The following is a 22,814-nucleotide window of genomic DNA, read 5'->3' on the forward strand; positions in this document are numbered from 1 at the left end:
CTTTCGAAACCCGTTGATGATAGTGGATTTTTTGACAATGCTCCACGCTGTCAGGACCCACTGGCAGACTTGACCATAAGTTGCTCTTCGCATGCGGCCCGTTTTAGTGAAGGATTTCTCCCCACTTGTCATCCAAGCCTCCCACTGAACACGGAGCGCCACCTTAAATGCACGATTTACACTGATGTCTAGTGGCTGCAAATACTTTGGGCCATCTGCTTTTCTTCCCTCTGAAAGGTTTGTTGTCTTTTTGCACTGAGTCAGTTCCTCACGCTGCTGTTTACAAAGTCTTATAATCGACTCATTAAGGCCAAGCTCCCATGCAGCAGCTCTATTTCCCTTTCTAACAGCCAGATCGATCGCCTTCAACTTGAAAGCTGCATCATATGCATTTCTCTGTGTCTTTACATTTACATTTAAGTCATTTAGCAGACGCTCTTATCCAGAGCGACTTACAAATTGGTGCGTTCACCTTAAGACATCCAGTGGAACAGCCACTTTACAATAGTGCATCTAAATCTTTTAAGGGGGGTGAGAAGGATTACTTTATCCTATCCTAGGTATTCCTGAAAGAGGTGGGGTTTCAGGTGTCTCCGGAAGGTGGTGATTGACTCCGCTGTCCTGGCGTCGTGAGGGAGTTTGTTCCACCATTGGGGGGCCAGAGCAGCGAACAGTTTTGACTGGGCTGCGCGGGAACTGTACTTCCTCAGTGGTAGGGAGGCGAGCAGGCCAGAGGTGGATGAACGCAGTGCCCTTGTTTGGGTGTAGGGCCTGATCAGAGCCTGGAGGTACTGAGGTGCCGTTCCCCTCACAGCTCCGTAGGCAAGCACCATGGTCTTGTAGCGGATGCGAGCTTCAACTGGAAGCCAGTGGAGAAAGCGGAGGAGCGGGGTGACGTGAGAGAACTTGGGAAGGTTGAACACCAGACGGGCTGCGGCGTTCTGGATGAGTTGTAGGGGTTTAATGGCACAGGCAGGGAGCCCAGCCAACAGCGAGTTGCAGTAATCCAGACGGGAGATGACAAGTGCCTGGATTAGGACCTGCGCTGCTTCCTGTGTGAGGCAGGGTCGTACTCTGCGGATGTTGTAGAGCATGAACCTACAAGAACGGGCCACCGCCTTGATGTTAGTTGAGAACGACAGGGTGTTGTCCAGGATCACGCCAAGGTTCTTAGCGCTCTGGGAGGAGGACACAATGGAGTTGTCAACCGTGATGGCGAGATCATGGAACGGGCAGTCCTTCCCCGGGAGGAAGAGCAGCTCCGTCTTGCCGAGGTTCAGCTTGAGGTGGTGATCCGTCATCCACACTGATATGTCTGCCAGACATGCAGAGATGCGATTCGCCACCTGGTCATCAGAAGGGGGAAAGGAGAAGATTAATTGTGTGTCGTCTGCATAGCAATGATAGGAGAGACCATGTGAGGTTATGACAGAGCCAAGTGACTTGGTGTATAGCGAGAATAGGAGAGGGCCTAGAACAGAGCCCTGGGGGACGCCAGTGGTGAGAGCGCCACGCCACGCCACCTGGTAGGAGCGACCTGTCAGGTAGGACGCAATCCAAGCGTGGGCCGCGCCGGAGATGCCCAACTCGGAGAGGGTGGAGAGGAGGATCTGATGGTTCACAGTATCGAAGGCAGCCGATAGGTCTAGAAGGATGAGAGCAGAGGAGAGAGAGTTAGCTTTAGCAGTGCGGAGGGCCTCCGTGATACAGAGAAGAGCAGTCTCAGTTGAATGACTAGTCTTGAAACCTGACTGATTTGGATCAAGAAGGTCATTCTGAGAGAGATAGCGGGAGAGCTGGCCAAGGACGGCACGTTCAAGAGTTTTGGAGAGAAAAGAAAGAAGGGATACTGGTCTGTAGTTGTTGACATCGGAGGGATCGAGTGTAGGTTTTTTCAGAAGGGGTGCAACTCTCGCTCTCTTGAAGACAGAAGGGACGTAGCCAGCGGTCAGGGATGAGTTGATGAGCGAGGTGAGGTAAGGGAGAAGGTCTCCGGAAATGGTCTGGAGAAGAGAGGAGGGAATAGGGTCAAGCGGGCAGGTTGTTGGGCGGCCGGCCGTCACAAGACGCGAGATTTCATCTGGAGAGAGAGGGGAGAAAGAGGTCAGAGCACAGGGTAGGGCAGTGTGAGCAGAACCAGCGGTGTCGTTTGACTTAGCAAACGAGGATCGGATGTCGTCGACCTTCTTTTCAAAATGGTTGACGAAGTCATCTGCAGAGAGGGAGGAGGGGGGAGGAGGATTCAGGAGGGAGGAGAAGGTGGCAAAGAGCTTCCTAGGGTTAGAGGCAGATGCTTGGACTTTAGAGTGGTAGAAAGTTGCTTTAGCAGCAGAGACAGAAGAGGAAAATGTAGAGAGGAGGGAGTGAAAGGATGCCAGGTCCGCAGGGAGGCGAGTTTTCCTCCATTTCCGCTCGGCTGCCCGGAGCCCTGTTCTGTGAGCTCGCAATGAGTCGTCGAGCCACGGAGCAGGAGGGGAGGACCGAGCCGGCCTGGAGGATAGGGGACATAGAGAATCAAGGGATGCAGAAAGGGAGGAGAGGAGGGTTGAGGAGGCAGAATCAGGAGATAGGTTGGAGAAGGTTTGAGCAGAGGGAAGAGATGATAGGATGGAAGAGGAGAGAGTAGCGGGGGAGAGAGAGCGAAGATTGGGACGGCGCGATACCATCCGAGTAGGGGCAGTGTGGGAAGTGTTGGATGAGAGCAAGAGGGAAAAGGATACAAGGTAGTGGTCGGAGACTTGGAGGGGAGTTGCAGTGAGGTTAGTGGAAGAACAGCATCTAGTAAAGATGAGGTCGAGCGTATTGCCTGCCTTGTGAGTAGAGGGGGAAGGTGAGAGGGTGAGGTCAAAAGAGGAGAGGAGTGGAAAGAAGGAGGCAGAGAGGAATGAGTCAAAGGTAGACGTGGGGAGGTTAAAGTCGCCCAGAACTGTGAGAGGTGAGCCATCCTCAGGAAAGGAGCTTATCAAGGCATCAAGCTCATTGATGAACTCTCCGAGGGAACCTGGAGGGCGATAAATGATAAGGATGTTAAGCTTGAAAGGGCTGGTAACTGTGACAGCATGGAATTCAAAGGAGGCGATAGACAGATGGGTAAGGGGAGAAAGAGAGAATGACCACTTGGGAGAGATGAGGATCCTGGTGCCACCACCCCGCTGACCAGAAGCTCTCGGGGTGTGCGAGAACACGTGGGCGGACGAAGAGAGAGCAGTAGGAGTAGCAGTGTTATCTGTGGTGATCCATGTTTCCGTCAGTGCCAAGAAGTCGAGGGACTGGAGGGAGGCATAGGCTGAGATGAATTCTGCCTTGTTGGCCGCAGATCGGCAGTTCCAGAGGCTACCGGAGACCTGGAACTCCACGTGGGTCGTGCGCGCTGGGACCACCAGATTAGAGTGGCCGCGGCCACGCGGTGTGGAGCGTTTGTATGGTCTGTGCAGAGAGGTCTTTGCCATGATGAGGGTGACAAAATTACTACCGTAATCAGAATGATGGGAAGTTTGAGCGCGCTCCACATTATGTGACGGTGCTCAGTTTTTTGGCGGCGGCATGAATCTTGCGAAAGCGGGAAAAATCCATAAATTAGCCGCGTCATTGTATAAACCGCGAGGTTCAAAGTGTGGGAATAAAGTAGCGGCTTATAGTCTTATAGTCTTTTTCTCCCCGATTTCGTGGTATCCAATTGTTTTTAGTAGCTACTATCTTGTCTCATCGCTACAACTCCCGTACGGGCTCGGGAGAGACGAAGGTTGAAAGTCATGCGTCCTTCGATACACAACCCAACCAAGCCGCACTACCTCTTAACACAGCGCACATCCAACCCGGAAGCCAGCCGCACCAATCTGTCGTTGGAAACACTGTGCACCTGGCAACCTTGGTACTGCGCCCGGCCCGCCACCGGAGTCGCTGATGCGCGATGAGTCAAGGATATCCCTACCAGCCCTCCCTAACCCGGACGACGCCGGGCTGCGACAGAGCCTGGGCGCGAACCCAGAGTCTCTGGTGGCACCGCTGGCGCTGCGGTACAGCGCCCTTAACCACTGCGCCACCCGGGAGGCCATTGATCGAAATAATTGAGTAAAACACTTCTAGAAATCGAAAGTAATCCAATAAGGGTTAGTTTGTGCACGCCGCCATGTTAGTTTTTTCGCGTCAACCAAAGATAATAAGAGGAGAAAAGATGAGTTTGGTCTGTTTGCAGTATGCATGTTGAAGGGGGTGTGTCGTCTATGATCATTCACTTCCCTTCATTCACTTCCGGAAATTTACCCTTAACCTCATTATAAAATATTTGTCTGACAGATGTTTCCGTGACACCCAGAATTCATTGAATAATGTCAACAAGCATAGTGCCACACAAATAGCAAATAGCTTAGCATTAGCTCATTATAATCAGTACAACCTTCAAAAAAGTATTTTACACACATCCATTATAATCTATGCAATAATCGGAATGCGTTATTTGTCACCAGTACTTAAAAAAGTGAATAAAACTGTAAATGCTCATATATATATATATATATATATATATATATATATACATACATAATGTTTCTGTGAATAAACAGAAATATATATATATATATATATATATATTTCTGTTTATTGACAGAAACATTATGTATGTATATATATATATATATATACTGAATGCTAAGGTAGAAATGACATACAGGAAATAAGGCGCTTGCTTTGATAGGAAACCACATATGTCCAAATGTATTATTTGTAAGGAAAAAAACAAGGAAGGCAATACCAGCGCCAGTCTTAAAATGTGCCAATTCGTGTAAGACTGCGCAAATGTCTGCATACTTGATCTGCGGAAACATTTGTGAAGCGTGTGGGCTCTCCTCGAAGAGAGAAGTTTGTCCAGCTCAGTAAAGCCTCAAACATAAATTGTCCGCAATGCTGAAATGGGCTACTTCTATGTGAATTAATGAGGAGGCGAAACACACCTCAATTAATGTGTTGTTAGAAATTAAAACTTGTTCGAAAATAATTTGAAATTGAAAAGTTGAAACATAGATAATTAGCAAGCAGCACGTGTTAACTGTCCTGTTACGTAGCAATCACATTTTGGAACAGTGAGTGCATTCTGACATCACCTGCATAGAGATATTTTGAACTCATGTGTGAAAAGGTTAAAAATGGCGAAAGTGCTCAAAGGCACTGTTAAAACGGGGTTTTGGGCACTAGAGCCCTCTCTACAACTCTATGGTTCCTTATGGTAGTCTTTAACCATAAAGCAAGTTAAGATGGTTATTTGTGTTTGTGGGGTAGTTTAACCCAAACTGTTTCTCGTCTGTCCGTGTTTCCAGAAGGTTCTGTTTGCGCTATGTGCTCTGAATGCTCTGACCACTGCAGTGTGTCTGGTGGCTGCTGCCCTCCGATACCTACAGGTCTTCACCACCAGTAGACCATGTATGGTAAGACTACCCCATGTACTCTATCACAACCATTCACAGGGCCTGAGAACCCCCAGCTGCATTCATGTAGGTTAGAATCTGCACCACGTCATAACCGAATAATCTCCATATCAGAGGTGAGCAGAGTTGAGTGGTTGGAAATGCCGCTGATGCTGTGCTTGTCCACCACTCCAGTGCTCCACAGCACTCACAGGATAAAAAACTGCAGCTCTGAATTCACTCCATTCATTAAAATCACAATTTAACCGACACCCATTTGGCGGGTATCCTTTTTCCATCAATTTTTGTGACTACCTGGTCGTACCGTTTGGTTTGGAAGTATTGAAACCAAACCAAATGATTTGAATGAAAAGTATTTTAATAAACATGAAAAGGTGAATGTAAGAAGCACTTATAATTTCAAATAGGCTACGTGTCATATTTAACAGCATATAAACTCTCTAAATAGGTCAGGAGCCAGACAGGGAGCCTAAGAAGGAACGAAAATGTATTTTTCAGGCTATATTATTTATTTTATTTCAAGGCTATAGCCTACAAAGAAATACATTGTGAATCATTTGCGAGTGCGACACTAGGCTGGTAGCGACATAAAGCGCTCAGCATTAATCAACATTTAGTTGTATTAAATCATTATAGTTTATAAATTGAGCATATTGGCTGTGACTTACTAAGAATGAAATACAAATTAAATGAAAAATGCCTTAGGCTTAGTCTACAGTGGCTTTGCATTAATTTTTAGAAACACGAGTTTGGCCAAAGTCTGTGGTTTCAGGCTCATGCGATGGTGCCTGGAGAACAGGCCAGCAGCGGAGAGGACACACTCTCTTGCTATTGGTCCTCGTCTTTGTAAATCACCTTGATTTTGCACCTGTGTGTTTTATCAAATTCTTTGTGAAAATATTTATCGAACTCCATGGCAGTAGCTAAAGCAAGGGGCTATAGCAGCACAGAAGTAGACTACAAATACATGCTGGGCCAGGCATGCCCTGAACTCGTGAAGTCCGATGCTCAAACTTTTGTGAATCTCGCTCTGTGCTCCTGTCAAATTGGGCATACTGCTCCTCGGTCCACTCCAGCTCCGCTCCGCTCACATACTCTGCTCCATATTGACCAATGCTTTTTTAATTTGTCAACACTACAGGTGCATCTCAATAAAGGGGCTTATCTCCCCCTCTATTAGGATGATCCCAGGCCAATTGCAGAGGAGGTGGAGGAGCCAACTATTATCCCTGACCCGGATGAGTTTGTCCCCCCTGCCCCTCCCCCCTCCTACTTTTCAACCTTCTACTCCTACACACCACGGCTGGCTCGCAGGATGTTTGGGGACAGTGTGACACCACTACCTCATATCTATGGTGCCAGGATTAAAGGAGTAGAGGTGTTCAGTCCTTTAGACCCACCCCCTCCCTACGAAGCTGTTACTGGAGGCTCCGCCCTGGCCACCGCAACACAGGTACTTACAGCAGATTACATTTATATAATTTTATCGGTACCTTGAAAGTAGACTATGGATTTAGATAGTCATTTAGTTACAGCTTAACATTAGCATCGTTTATTGCAAAACAATGGGAATGGCTGGCCCCCATCCAGTCAGCATGCTCCAAGTTGTATTCAACAAAAACTCAGTAACTTCAAATCAAGTAATGCAGCAATGTGATACCTTTGAGTTGTAAATGCTTTGTATTGATAGTTGCAGGGTTGGAGTCAATTTGGAATTTCTGAGTTCAATTCAAACAATGCACTTAAATTGTATTGGCCACACCCCCATAAAGAAGCAGAATTTTAATTGAAGGAATTAGAATGGAATTCAAACCATGGAGCATGAAAGTTTGGTTCATTTGACAATTATTTTATCAAAAGGATATGCAACATATTAATGCAAAGAATACACATACTATTTAAAATATTAGTTTTGAATTATTCCACATTTTGTTACAGCCTGAATTCAAAATGAGTTAAATATATTTTTTATAACAAAGTGAAAAGTTTTAGCATTATCAGTCAAAAGTTTGGACACACCTACTCATGTAAGGGTTTTTCTTTATTTTTACTATGTTCTACATTGTAGAATAATATTGAAGACATACAAACTATGAAATAACACATATGGAATCATGTAGTAACCAGGCCAGGTCATCTGATGCAGCACTCCATCACTCTCATTGGTCAATTAGCCCTTACACAGCCTGGAGGTGTGTTCGGTCATTGTCCTGTTGAAAAACAAATTATTGCCCCACTAAGCGCAAACCAGGTGGGATGGCGTATTTGCTGCAGAATGCTGTGGTAGCCATGCTGGTTAAGTGTGCCTTGAATTCTAAATAAATCACTGACAGTGTCACCAGCAAAGCACCCCCACACCATCACCTCCTTCTCCATGCTTCAGGGTGGGAACCACACATGCGGAGATCATCCGTTCACCTACTCTGCATCTCACAAAGACACAGCGGTTGGAACCAAAAATCTCAGATGTGGACTCATCAGACCAAAGGACATATTTCCAACAGTCTAATGCCCATTACTTGTGTTTTTTGGCCCAAGCAAGTCTCTTCTTATTATTGGTGTCCTTCAGTAGTGGTTTCTCTGCAGAAATTGGACCATGAAGGCCTGATTCAAGCAGTCTCCTCTAAACAGTTGATGTTGAGATGTGTCTGTTACTTGAACTGTGTAAAGCATTTATTTGGGCTGCAATTTTCAATGACGGCAAAGGAACAGTGGGTTAACTGCCTTGTTCAGGGGCAGAACAACAGAATTGTACCTTGTCAGCTCGGGGATTTGAACTTGCAACCTTCCGGTTACTAGTCCAACGCTCTAACCACTAGGCTACCCTGTGGTTAGTGGCCATCACAAAGCCCTAACCTCAACCCTACAGAAAATGTGTGGGTAGAACTGAAAAAGCATGTGCGAGCAATGAGGCCTACAAACCTGACTCAGCTACACCATCTCTATCAGGAGGAATGTGCCAAAATTCACCCAACTTATTGTGGGAAGCTTGTAGAAGGCTACCCGAAACGTTTGACGCAAGTTAACTAATTTAAAAGCAATGCTACCAAATACTAAGTGAGTGTATATAAACTTCTGACCCACTGGGAATGTGATGAAAGAAATAAAAGCTGAAATAATCATTCTCTCTACTATTAGAGAACGTTTCACATTCTTAAAATAAAGTGGTGATCCTAATTGACCTAAGACAGGGAATTCTTACTATGATTACATGTCAGGAATTGTGAAAATCTGAGTTTAAATGTATTTGGCTAAGGGGTATGAAAACTTCTGACTTGAACTGTAAATAGCGAATGGAAGATGCTTTCCCCCATGGTTTATTTTCATGCCAGCCAAATAGGCTATACTCCTGTGGTAAATATAAGCAATATGCTTAATATTAGGAAAGGTGAGAAATAAATATAGTAGGCCTAGCCTATAGAACGATGATGGGATCCTCCTCTTTTTATTAGTGGCCATCAGTCTGTTTTTTCCTGCGATTGCATAGCCTATAGAAATGTTGCGCAACATGAGCTCATGGGCTCTCATGAAGTGTTTGATTAGATTTTCAAAAACACTTGTATAGATGTCAGAATGATTAGAGGGACAATAGAATGCTGAGTACAAGGCAAGTTAGCAAGTTTGGTAGGCTACTAATTACCAGCAGCATCAGAGCTTGGAGAATCCTAATTATGGTGACTAAACGGTCATGTGGAATTTGACTGCATTCATGGCTTGTGACCGCTGGTTTGGTGGTAATACGGTCACCGCAACAACCCTACTAAAGATATTTCAGCTTTTGATTTTTTTGTTTTGTAAAAATGTAAAAGACAAACATTTCTACTTTGACATTATGGGATATTACATTCAGACTGTAACAATAAAATGTGGAAAAAATCAATATTGAATATTTTCTGGAGACACTAATTGATAACAGTTTAACAGTATTTTTTCTTTGTCATGATATTAGATTGTTCCCTTCCATACTGTATGTATCCCTTCCATACGGTGTTTGATATAATCAATTCTGGGAAATGTATTTTGACATTTAAAAACATTAAGGGAATTATGAACTGTTATAGACAACCCACAACAATGTTAGAATATTTCCAGGCCACTATAATTCTAGAAAATTTATTTAAGAGAATGTGTTTTATATTTCTAAAACTCATTCTCCTAAAAATATATATATATATGTATATTATTCTAACAATGTTGTAGGTTGTCTATTATAATTCATAGTTAATACTTGTTAAATATCAGAATACATTTCCCAGAATGCATTAGAAATGTTTCCCAGAATGCATTCCCAAAAATGTTACAACCTTATGCTACATGGTATTGGTAACTATACGTGAAGTCAAAATAAACATTTCTATAGTGATGTATCAAGGCACAAGGTGAGACCCAAATGCAGACACAGGAGGCAGAATGGTCAGGCAGGCGGGTACAAAGTCCAGAGACAGGCAAGGGTCAAAAGGGACTAGAGAAAGGAGAATGCAAAAAGCAGGAGAAGGGGAAAACCGCTGGTTGACTTGGAAACATACAAGACGAACTGGCACAGAGAGACAGGAAACACAGGAATAAATACACTGGGGAAAATAAGTGACACCTGGAGGGGGTGGAGACAATCACAAGGACAGGTGAAACAGATCAGGGCGTGACAGTGATTTGTAGAATAAATAGTGCATTTGCGTCTAAATTAATTAAATGAATTAAATTCTACTTCCTTTAATTCAAATTCTATTAATTCTGCTTCCTGTGTGGTGTGGCCAATTCATATTCAAGAATTGAATTGAAATTAAATGGGAATTCACAACTCAATTCAGAATTGACCCCAACCCTGGATAATTACTTTTATTGTTTGTTTCATAACTGTGTGGTTTATTAATGTCTCCCAATCTCCAGTTACAGTATAATATTGAATGACTATGTTATCTTCAGGAGACAGAGATTCAGATTCCCGTGACGGATCTGACAGAGTTGACAGAAGAGTTGAATAACAGCTCAGAGGCGGGTCTTTCAATTAGAGGTAGGACACAAGGATGGATGGATTGATGGACCGACAAACTGTAATAAAGCTTGAGAGAGAGGTGGGACAAGTACTGGGTTGGGCAGAGTAGTGTAGCATAGTGCATTAAGCGGTATGGCGTCAGAGGTCTGAACATACCAAAACACAACCACAATGTAAGATATTTTATTAGATATAAAAATTCATAGGACAATGTGGCCCATATAGAAAAATGATATTGACAGATATTTTAACATGTATGTACATGTATTTAATTATATGTAAATTACAGATATATAAATATATGTTTAAGCCTTATATGAACATATATTTAAATATTAACCAGCAGGTCTCCTATGTAGAGGCAGTGAAAATAGCTGAAGGAGTAAGAAGTGAGATGGCCGTGGATGTCCCACAGTCTGCAGCGAGTGCCATGCAAGAGAAGGATCCCGACACATTAACAGTGGATAAAAAATATTATGAAAGACCAGCATTGTAATTTAGAATTCCGTAAAGTAAGTGTGGAAGAGGTGAAAAAAGTATTGTTGTCCACCAACAATGACAAGCCACCGAGGTCTGACAACTTGGATGGAAAATTACTGAGTATAATAGCGGACGATATTGCCACTCCTATTTGCCATATCAATTTAAGCCGAATTTAAGCCCTCAGTGTGTGCCCTCAGGCCTGGAGGGAAGCAAAAGTAATTCCGCTACCTAAGAATAGTAAAGCCCCCTTTACTGGCTCAAATAGCCGACCAATCAGCCTGTTACCAACCAATAGTACACTTCTAGAAAAAATTGTGTTTGATCAGATTCAATGCAAATCGACAACATACTTTCAGCACGCTTGTAGGGAAGGACATTCAACAAGCACAGCACTTACATAAATGACTGATGATTGGCTGAGAGAAATTGATAATAAGATTGTGCAGGCTGTTTTGTTCGACTTCAGTGCGGCTTTTGACATTAACGATCTGGAGAAACGTATGTGTTATGGCTTTACACCTCCTGCTATATTGTGAAACAAGAATTACCTGCCTTAACAGAACACAGAGGGTCTTCTTTAATGGAAGCCTCTCCAACATAATCCAGGAAGAATCAAGCAGCTCTCTAGGCCACTTACTTAAAAACAATAAAAACTTTACTAACGAGTAAGGCCAGTGTGTCTATGTATGCAGATGACTCCACACTATACACGTCAGCTACTACAGCGACTGAAATGACTGCAACACACCTGTTAGAGCTACTAGTTCCCCTTTGGGAACTCACCCCACCCCCCCTGAGCTGTAATGTGGCGCAGGGAACGCAAGAAATAATCCTAAAAATATTTAACCTCCACAGAATCGCTTGAAAAATGGCTCAAATGAAAGATAAAGAAGTTATTTATCTACCCAGCAAGTCAGATTTCTAAAATGTTTTACGGCGAAAACATAGCACATATTTATGTCCAACCACCACTGCATACATACCTCATTAGCTTAGCCAAGTAGTAAAAAATATGCAATCAACAAACGCAGGATTAAAAGAAAAATCATTTCACTAACCTTTTGAAATCTTCATCAGATGACAGTAATATAACATGTTACACAGTACATTCATTTTTTTTCAATAATATGCAATATATATCCATAAATCTCTGTTTACAATTATGCATCGTTCAAAAAATGCTACTGCAATGTCAGGAGAAATAAATAGCTCCGGCAGATAACGTCAGCTAACAAGGAATACACATCATAAACTTTGACTAAATATGCATGTTTTACATATGTATGGCAAGATAAACTTCTTCTAAATGCAATTGCTATGTTACAATTATTTTTAACGTTACATTTGGCGTTCACTAGGCTATAATAGAGAGTCGGCGCTCTCATTTAGCATGCTGACTCCTCTATCATGGAGTCGACAGAAACCCAAAATGAAGACGTAAATATTCCCTTACCATGGCTGTTCTTGCTTCAGAAGACGTGGAAGGGTTAATACTCACCAAGTTAGCGTTCAGTTTTCAAGTCTGTGTCTTTCCGTTCTCAAACTAGACACTTTTCGGTCGAAATGTATGCAAATTTCAAGTGGATGCGCACCAAAACGTCGAAAGTATACATTATATTTCGAGTAAACTTGTCAAACTATGTTTATAATTAAGCCTTAGCATGTTATAAAGGTCTACAGCAATCGTGAGGGCGAACAGATAAGCACACGTTGTTCAGTCCGTCCTGAGAGAAAGAGAGAGAAATTTCCCAGCTCCCATTGGTGAAACTTTTTTTTTGCGTCACCGGGACGTTTGGGCACGCTGAACGTCTCGTGAGCGCGCGATTCTCACAGTTACACGCCTCATCGAAAGCAGGCTTCACGCTGAAGACGTAGAAACTGTTTCCATGGTTATAGCTGTTTGGGAAGTGTGTATACGATGACGTCAAAGTGATGGCAACTTTTCCCATTACAAGAGAGACTTTGGGAGAATGCATGCCCTGAGACTTCTGCTTTAGCTAGAGACAAAATTTAAACGGTTTTATAAGCTTTAGAGTGTTTCCTATTCGATAATAATTTTTTTATGCATATATTAGCAACTTTTGACAAAAATTTATCATGGTTTATATGGGTGCCGAATTCCTCCAGAAGGGGCAGTATTCAGGGCTAGCCTTAACAGGTTTAACAAAGAGCTGCAGTTAGTTTCAGAATGGGTGGCAAGGAATAAGTTGGTACTAAATATTTCAAACCTAAAAGCATTCACTAAACTTTAAACCTTAACAAAATCTTGTAATAAATCATGTGGAAATTGAGCAAGTTGAGGGGGTTGGAGCGATCTGGTCGCATCCGCGCTTCGGTCTGCAGGTTGTATAACTTTTTCATTACATTTCATTACATTTCATTATAGTACAACGGTCTGATTTGTCTAATCTTAGCAATTTCCTCTTAGCTAGCTACATAGTCGTCGTTGTATCAAAGATAATTGCGTAATTATCGTATTTCGTCGTCTCCTATCTGTCCAACACGTTCACCGTCTACCGTAGCACTGTAGTACTATCACACTCAACTGAACGTCTTGATTAGTGTAGTGTTAGCTAGCTACATAGCTAGCTACATAGTTGTCTTTGCTGTCTTCGTATCCAAGATAATTGTGTAGCTTAGAGTGTGGAGTCTTAGAGTGATAATTGCGTTATTATTGTATTTCGTCGCCCTCCTATCTGCCTAGCAGCTAGCATACGTTCACCGGCTACCGTAGCACTGTAGTAACTATCACACTCAACCGAACGACTTGATTAGTGTAGTATTAGATAGCTACATAGTTGTCTTTGCTGTCTTCGTATCCAAGATAATTGTGTAGTTTAGAGTGTGTAGTCTTAGAGTGATTATCTTAATTCACCGAGGTTAGCTAGCCAGCTATTTTGTCGTCCTTAACGTAGGAGACACTCCTAGCTAGCCAATAGCCAGCCAACGTCTACTGAATAGAACTTTCGCATTCCGGTCGCATTCCGCGTCGCTCCACAGGTAGTATCACTTTTTCACTTCATTTCATTACAGTCCCAACGGTGTGATTTGTTTGATCGTAGCTAGCTACATAGCTAGCTACATAGCCGTCTTTGTTTCAAAGATAATTGTGTAGTCTAGAGCGATTTTCTAGGTTAGCTAGCCAGCTATTGTCGTTCTCCTACGCAACGTAACGTAACCAACACTGCTAGCTAGCCAGCTAGCTCCCGATAAGCAGCATTGTAGAAACTTCACACTCAACGGTACGACTTGATTAGGGTAGTGTCAACAACGCAGCTAGCCTACCCCAGCAGTACTCTATCATTTTAATCATTTTAGTCAATAAGATTCTTGCTACGTAAGCTTAACTTTCTGAACATTCGAGACGTGTAGTCCACTTGTCATTCCAATCTCCTCTGCATTAGCGTAGCCTCTTCTCTAGCCTGTCAACTATGTGTCTGTCTATCCCTGTTCTCTCCTCTCTGCACAGACCATACAAACGCTCCACACCGCATGGCCGCAGCCACCCTAATCTGGTGGTCCCAGCGCGCACGACCCACGTGGAGTTCCAGGTCTCCGGTAGCCTCTGGAACTGCCGATCTGCGGCCAACAAGACAGAGTTCATCTCAGCCTATGTCTCCCTCCAGTCCCTCGACTTCTTGGCTCTGACGGAAACATGGATCACCACAGACAACACCGCTACTCCTACTGCTCTCTCTTCGTCCGCCCACGTGCTCTCGCACACCCCGAGAGCTTCTGGTCAGCGGGGTGGTGGCACCGGGATCCTCATCTCTCCCAAGTGGTCATTCTCTCTTTCTCCCTTACCCATCTGTCTATCGCCTCCTTTGAATTCCATGCTGTCACAGTTACCAGCCCTTTCAAGCTTAACATCCTTATCATTTATCGCCCTCCAGGTTCCCTCGGAGAGTTCATCAATGAGCTTGATGCCTTGATAAGCTCCTTTCCTGAGGACGGCTCACCTCTCACAGTCCTGGGCGACTTTAACCTCCCCACGTCTACCTTTGACTCATTCCTCTCTGCCTCCTTCTTTCCACTCCTCTCCTCTTTTGACCTCACCCTCTCACCTTCCCCCCCTACTCACAAGGCAGGCAATACGCTCGACCTCATCTTTACTAGATGCTGTTCCTCCACTAACCTCATTGCAACTCCCCTCCAAGTCTCCGACCACTACCTTGTATCCTTTTCCCTCTCGCTCTCATCCAACACTTCCCACACTGCCCCTACTCGGAGGGTATCGCGCCGTCCCAACCTTCGCTCTCTCTCCCCCGCTACTCTCTCCTCTTCCATCCTATCATCTCTTCCCTCTGCTCAAACCTTCTCCAACCTATCTCCTGATTCTGCCTCCTCAACCCTCCTCTCCTCCCTTTCTACATCCTTTGACTCTCTATGTCCCCTATCCTCCAGGCCGGCTCGGTCCTCCCCTCCCGCTCCGTGGCTCGACGACTCATTGCGAGCTCACAGAACAGGGCTCCGGGCAGCCGAGCGGAAATGGAGGAAAACTCGCCTCCCTGCAGACCTGGCATCCTTTCACTCCCTCCTCTCTACATTTTCCTCCTCTGTCTCTGCTGCTAAAGCCACTTTCTACCACTCTAAATTCCAAGCATCTGCCTCTAACCCTAGGAAGCTCTTTGCCACCTTCTCCTCCCTCTTGAATCCTCCTCCCCCTCCCCCCTCCTCCCTCTCTGCAGATGACTTCGTCAACCATTTTGAAAAGAAGGTCGACGACATCCGATCCTCGTTTGCTAAGTCAAACGACACCGCTGGTTCTGCTCACACTGCCCTACCCTGTGCTCTGACCTCTTTCTCCCTCTCTCTCCAGATGACATCTCGCGTCTTGTGACGGCCGGCCGCCCAACAACCTGCCCGCTTGACCCTATCCCCTCCTCTCTTCTCCAGACCATCTCCGGTGACCTTCTCCCTTACCTCACCTCGCTCATCAACTCATCCCTGACCGCTGGCTACGTCCCTCCCGTCTTCAAGAGAGCGAGAGTTGCACCCCTTCTGAAAAAACCTACACTCGATCCCTCCGATGTCAACAACTACAGACCAGTATCCCTTCTTTCTTTTCTCTCCAAAACTCTTGAACGTGCCGTCCTTGGCCAGCTCTCCCGCTATCTCTCTCAGAATGACCTTCTTGATCCAAATCAGTCAGGTTTCAAGACTAGTCATTCAACTGAGACTGCTCTTCTCTGTATCACGGAGGCGCTCCGCACTGCTAAAGCTAACTCTCTCTTGGCGTGATCCTGGACAACACCCTGTCGTTCTCAAATAACATCAAGGCGGTGGCCCGTTCCTGTAGGTTCATGCTCTACAACATCCGCAGAGTACGACCCTGCCTCACACAGGAAGCGGCGCAGGTCCTAATCCAGGCACTTGTCATCTCCCGTCTGGATTACTGCAACTCGCTGTTGGCTGGGCTCCCTGCCTGTGCCATTAAACCCCTTCAACTCATCCAGAACGCCGCAGCCCGTCTGGTGTTCAACCTTCCCAAGTTCTCTCACGTCACCCCGCTCCTCCGCTCTCTCCACTGGCTTCCAGTTGAAGCTCGCATCCGCTACAAGACCATGGTGCTTGCCTACGGAGCTGTGAGGGGAACGGCACCTCACTACCTCCAGGCTCTGATCAGGCCCTACACCCAAACAAGGGCACTGCGTTCATCCACCTCTGGCCTGCTCGCCTCCCTACCACTGAGGAAGTACAGTTCCCGCTCAGCCCAGTCAAAACTGTTCGCTGCTCTGGCCCCCCAATGGTGGAACAAACTCCCTCACGACGCCAGGACAGCGGAGTCAATCACCACCTTCCGGAGACACCTGAAACCCCACCTCTTTAAGGAATACCTAGGATAGGATAAAGTAATCCTTCTCCCCCTCCCCCCTTAAAAGACCTAGATGCACTATTGTAAAGTGGCTGTTCCACTGGATGTCATAAGGTGAAAGCACCAATTTGTAAGTCGCTCTGGATAAGAGCGTCTGCTAAATGACTTAAATGTAAATGTAAATGTGACTAAACTGTTTGGAGTTACCCTGGATTGTAAAACTGTCATGGTCAAAATATATTGATACAACAGTAGCTAAGATGGGGAATGTTAATAATAATACAGTGTCCTCCACTAATATTGGCACCCTTAGTAAATATGAGCAAAACAGGCTGTGAAAAAAGTATTTATTGTCTGTGTCTACGCCAAACCCACTTCTGGTGTTTGTTTCCAAAAAGCTCTATTTTGGTCTCATCTGACTATAGAACCCGGTCCCATGGAAAGTTCCAGTAACGTTTGGCAAACTATAGGCGCTTGAGCTTGTTGTTTGATCAAATAAAATAAAAGTGTATTTGTCGCGTGCGCTGAATACAACAGGTGTAGAACTTACAGGGAAATGCTTACTTACAGGCTCTAACCAATGGTGCAAAAAAGGTATTAGGTGAACAATAGGTAGGTAAATAAATTAAACAACAGTAAAAATACAGGGCATTTACAGTAGCGAGGCTATAGAAGTTGCGAGGCGACATACAGACACCGGTTAGTCAGGATGATTGAGATAGTATGTATGAACCATGTAGATATGGTTAAAGTGACTATGCATATATGATGAACAAAGAGTAGCAGTAGTGTAAAAGACGGGTTGGTGGGTGGGACACAATGCAGATAGCCCTTCCTCTGTGGCCTTCCTCTGCTGGCCTTCCTCTGTGTGCAGGCCTTCCTCTGACACCGCCTGGTGTAGAGGTCCTGGATGGCAGGCAGTTTAGCCCCAGTGATGTACTGGGCCATACACACTACCCTCTGTAGTGCCTTGCGGTCAGAGGCCGAGCAATTGCCGTACCAGGCAGTGATGCAACCAGTCAGGATGCTCTCGATATTGCAGCTGTAGAACCTTTTGAGGATCTCAGGACCCATGCCAAATCTTTTTAGTTTTCTGAGGGGGAATAGGCTTTGTCGTGCCCTCTTCTCGACTGTCTTGGTGTGTTTGGACCATGATAGTTTGTTGGTGATGTGGACACCAAGGAACTTGAAGCTATCAACCGGCTCCACTACAGCCCTGTCGATGAGAATGGGGGCGTGCTCAGTCCTCCTTTTCCTGTAGTCCAAAATAATTTCCTTAGTCTTGGTTACGTTGAGGGATAGGTTGTTATTCTGGCACCACCCGGCCAGGTCTCTGACCTCCTCCCTATATGTTGTCTCGTCGTTGTCGGTGATACAGCCCGGGATTGAACCAGGGTCTGTAGTGACGCCTCTAGCACTGAGATGCAGTGCCTTAGACCGCTGCGGCACTCGAGATCCTTGCTGAGAGAGTCCTGTTGCTAGTCGGATGTCTGTCTGTAGCTATCCCATTACAGCTATAGTTACTGCTAACTTACAGTGAAAGTACTGCTATAGTTATCCTAGTGAAAGTGCTGCTATAGTTATCCAGGGAAAGTACTGCTACAGTTGCTGTATCCCAGTGTACTGCTATAGTTATCCAGTGAAAGTACTGATATAGTTATCCTAGTGAAAGTACGGCTATAGTTATCCAGTGAAAGTACTGCTACAGTTGCTGTATCCCAGTGTACTGCTATAGTTGTCCCAGTCAGATGAATGGGACTTAACCTTGCCCTTCCGTCATAGATTCACCCACTGACAGCTATGCCATCAATGTATTATAAGAACATTTATTTCAGTCTCAGATGTTACATTCACCACCCCCACCCACCCTCTATCTAGCTCTCACAAACTCCGTCTCCTTCATACATACAGCTCAGGATAGGAACGTTTCTTCCCTTTCTTCAATCTCTGTGAAAAGTGTAGTTTCACTCCCAGTCTGGAACTATTTTAGAGCAGAGAGACACGTTTGTCAAGCTGAGAAGATTAAGACGTGGTGAAAAAAGTCTGACAGAGACATTATGATCAAACAATTCAAATTGTAACTTTCCCTTTCTAAGGTCACAGTGCCTGTGCGATAGAGATGGAGCTTTGGGTGTGACCCGGGTATAATTTGTCACACCACACACACTTAAGGGAGAGGAAGAAAGAAAGGGAAAAAAACTGACAGAAAGACAGAGTTAAAGAGGGGCAAGAGAGGAGTGAGCACTACGCATAGAGAAGGTATAGCTGTTTATGCATGGTTCTCATTAAATCTCTAGGGAGTTTCTTAAGGATAGAGTAACAACATTAGCTTGGGGAGTTTCCTAAAGAAACGCAGGTGTATCAGCGACTGGTTTATAACCCCTATTTACACTAGATATGAATCTGTAACCCCTCCCTCTCCCTACGTCTCTCTTGGTGTCCCACTTTTCCCTACCCCTCAACCCACCTCCTTCCCCCCTACCCACCCCTCTCCTAACTGACTGACTGTGCTTTTTATGTGTGTCTGTTTTAGTGCCCCCCTACCCCTCTCCTCCTAATTGTGTTTAGTGTTCCTGTGATTCAGACGTTGCTCCCCAGACGACGGTTATGGCAGTGCCCACGTCTCCGCCGTCTTACCCCTCTCCCCCATCACCCCCTGCTCCAAGCCAGACCCCCAGGGTGCCCCGGTGCCCCCCGTCAGGAGGTCTCAGCGCCAGAGAATCATGCGCTCCTACAGTGACCCTGTACTATTGGACCTGGCTGCCAAAGGTAAGGCAGGGTTACCCATGCACACACACACACACACACACACACACACACACACACACACACACACACACACACACACACACACACCGACAGTCAAAAACAGGATTATATCAACTTTATAGTTCTGGAACAGTCTGTCCTCAGTAAATCTACAGTCTCTGCGTGTGTGTGGTTTAGAATCTCCTCATTCTCTGAAGAGTGTGACTACATTTACAAACATTTCCCCTGCACAAATTCACATTTAATATGATACCATTTGGCAGACACTTTTATCCAAAGCGTGTGTACATTTTTAGTGTGGGTGAGCCCCAGCAGTGGTTAAACCCATGATGCTGACATTGCAAGTGCCATGATCCACCACTGAGCCAAACAAGACCACAGTTTTAGCAAGAAAGGAAACAAATGTTTATTCCTTCTGACAGTGAAGGGAGTTCAAAAACATGGCTCATTAGATTTTATAGTGGGATTACATGATAAGATACAACAATGTTTTTGTTTGTTTAATATTCACTCAGCAATAGATCAGAAGCAAACACTTGAAATGTCAATTCACATTGTAACGAAAAAGAAGAAAGGAGGACCAAGGCACTCTTCATATAATAGATTAAAATGCCTTGATTAGTATGGCATGTTCAATAGAAACAAAGTTTTTTTTAAACCGACGCGTTTCAGCTGCATGACCTTCGTCAGGGAGTACAAAAAAAAGAAGGAATACAAGGTCCTCTTTTAAACAGCTTATCAATTAGCCCTAATTGGACTAGAACACAGCAAAACATGAACAACAACAGTCTAACCATAGCTGAGGGCAATAGAGCAAAATGTCCACTAGATGACAGCAAATGAACCCATCACGACCCTACAGGAAGGGTGAGAAATCCATATCTTCATTTAAACCAGGGTATTTAGTGGCCTGTAGTTTGTAAATCCAAAAACTTTCCCTTTGGTTTAAATGTTTAAGACGGTCCCCTTTTCTAATAGAGGCCGGAATATGATCAATACCCATAGCTTGTAGGGAGGCAGGTTTGCCATGGTGTAGGGACTTGTAAGTGCCTTGCCATGGGGTAGTCTTCATTACCTACCCGTATGGTGTACTTCTGTACTTGAAGGTGTCTCTTTGTCCTTCCAATGTAGAACACCTTGCACTGTGGACATTCCAATCTATAGATGACATGAGTGGTTTTGTAGTTAATGAAATGCTTGACGTAATACTCCATTTTGGAAGCTGTGTCAACAAAATACTTCTTCTGTACAATATTACTGCAATGGATGCAATGGTTACATTTAAAGGAGCCCTTGGGTTTGTGGTCAAGCCATGTTTTTTGAGAGTCACCCGGAAGATAACTGTGGACTAATTTGTCATATAGGGTAGGACATCTCTTAAAGCTTATGACTGGTGGCTCAGGAAAGACTTGGCGTAGTAGCATATCACTTTGGATGATTCCCCAATTGTTTTTAATGATTATTTTAATGCTCTCTGCTTCAGTGCTGTATCTTGTAACAAAAATCACTCTCTCTGAAGTATCACGAGGCTCTCCCCTTCGCAACAAGTTCTCTCTGTCAAGTAATCCAGCACTTATACCGGCATCTTTCAGGACCTGAACGCTGTAGCCCCGATTCAATAAGCGATTCTCAAATTCAGCAGATTTAACACTGTAGTCTGTTTCCTGATCGCAAATTCTGCGGACTCTTTGGAATTGGCCATATGGAATGTTCGCTTTTAGCCTTTTGGGGTGAAAGCTGTCTGCCCTCAGAATGGTTTTCCCATCTGTAGGCTTCCTAAAGATAATGTGTGCAAACAACCTTTGTCATTTTTACTAATGTTGAGGTCCCAAAAATGAATGTTATGCTTGCTGTATTCCATAGTTAGTTTGATGTTAGGGTTAATGTTGTTAAGGTATTGGTGGAAGGAAGTAAGTTCATCTTCTGAGCCGGACCAAAACAGGCAAACATCATCAATATAGCATCCCCACCATCTAATCCGGTCAAAAAAATGGTTATTAGAATGATCCAAAATGAAGTCATTTACCCAAGTACAAACCAGTGTAGGAAGGGCTGTATAAGCAAGCTCCCATGGCACACCCTTTTACCTGTTTAAAAATACTGTCCTGAAAGATAAAGATGTTATGATTAAGAGTCCATTCAGTCAGAGAGACAATGAATTCTGTAGGAGGCATCTCAGCCTCAGGCCGGGTACTCAAAAAATGGTGCATAGCTGCCCATCCTTGTTCATGTTCAATGGTGGTGTATAGAGACTCCACATCCACGGTGACTAAAAAGGAAGCTCTACCTATATTGTTCAATTCCTTCATTTTGTTCAACACATCTGTGGTATCTTGACGATAGGCTGGGAGTGACGTCAGAAAAGGCTGAATAAAGTAATCAATGTACTTAGAGATGGGTTCTGTCAGGCTTTCATTACCACTAATGACTGGTCTGCCTGGGGTGTTTTCAAGATTCTTGGAAGAAGATAAAAAGAAGCCATATTGCCATTGAAAAGACATTTGAACTCCTTGTCTGAAATGTAGCCATTCTCCTTAGCTTCTGTGAGGATCCCTTTCAATTCAGTTTTTAGGTCCTCTGTAGGGTTGAAGGTTGGTAGAATTCATCATTATCTAATTGACGGTAGGCTCCTGTCACATATTTGTCTTTACTCCACACCACCGTTGTCTGCTTTTTTAACCACAATCTGTTCATTTTTGGACAATGATTCAATTGCATCCCGCTCTGTCTTAGAAAGATTACGTTGTGTTTGGTTGGAGTCAATTTTACCCTTAAACAGATTCTCCACATCAAAATTAACTTTCCCTACAAGCTTTTGATCATATTGATCATATTCCGGCCTCTATTAGAAAAGGGGACCGTCTTAGACAGTTAAACCAAAGGGAAAGTTTTTAGATTTACAAACTAAACAACTAAATACCCTGGTTTAAATGAAGATATGGATTTCTCACCCTTCCTGTAGGGTCGTGATGGGTCCATTTGCTGTCATCTAGTGGACATTTTGCTCTATTTCCCTCAGCTATGTTTAGACTGTTGTTGTTCATGTTTTGCTGTGTTCTAGTGTACTTTGGAATATTTAGCTTTCTTATTTTTGACACTTCTCCCGGTCATATTTAAGGTTAGAACTACTTTTTAGTGTTCTGATACTTCTAGTTTGGAGTTGTATTTTTATGATAACATAGCTACAGTATTTCAATGTGTATAGTATTGCTTACTAGGTGTGTCCAATCAATTGTGTAACCACTCCCTCTTCCAATTAGGGCTAATTGATGAGCTGTTTAAAAGAGGACCTTGTATTCCTTCTTTTTTTTTTGTACTCCCCGACGAAGGCCAT

General features: G+C 44.3%; 1 protein-coding gene across 1 annotated transcript in view; it reads left to right on the forward strand.

Moving 5' to 3' along the window:
• LOC115111936 (endosomal transmembrane epsin interactor 1) overlaps positions 1-22,814 on the forward strand; it is a 74,167-nt gene that overhangs the window by 43,004 nt on the left and 8,349 nt on the right. The window contains 5 exon segments of the mRNA XM_029638491.2: positions 5,313-5,420; positions 6,601-6,873; positions 10,344-10,431; positions 19,296-19,355; positions 19,358-19,480. Of these exon segments, the coding sequence (XP_029494351.2) occupies positions 5,313-5,420; positions 6,601-6,873; positions 10,344-10,431; positions 19,296-19,355; positions 19,358-19,480 (652 nt within the window).

This window comes from Oncorhynchus nerka, linkage group LG27 (genome assembly GCF_034236695.1).
Source record: "Oncorhynchus nerka isolate Pitt River linkage group LG27, Oner_Uvic_2.0, whole genome shotgun sequence".
NCBI lineage: Eukaryota > Metazoa > Chordata > Actinopteri > Salmoniformes > Salmonidae > Oncorhynchus > Oncorhynchus nerka.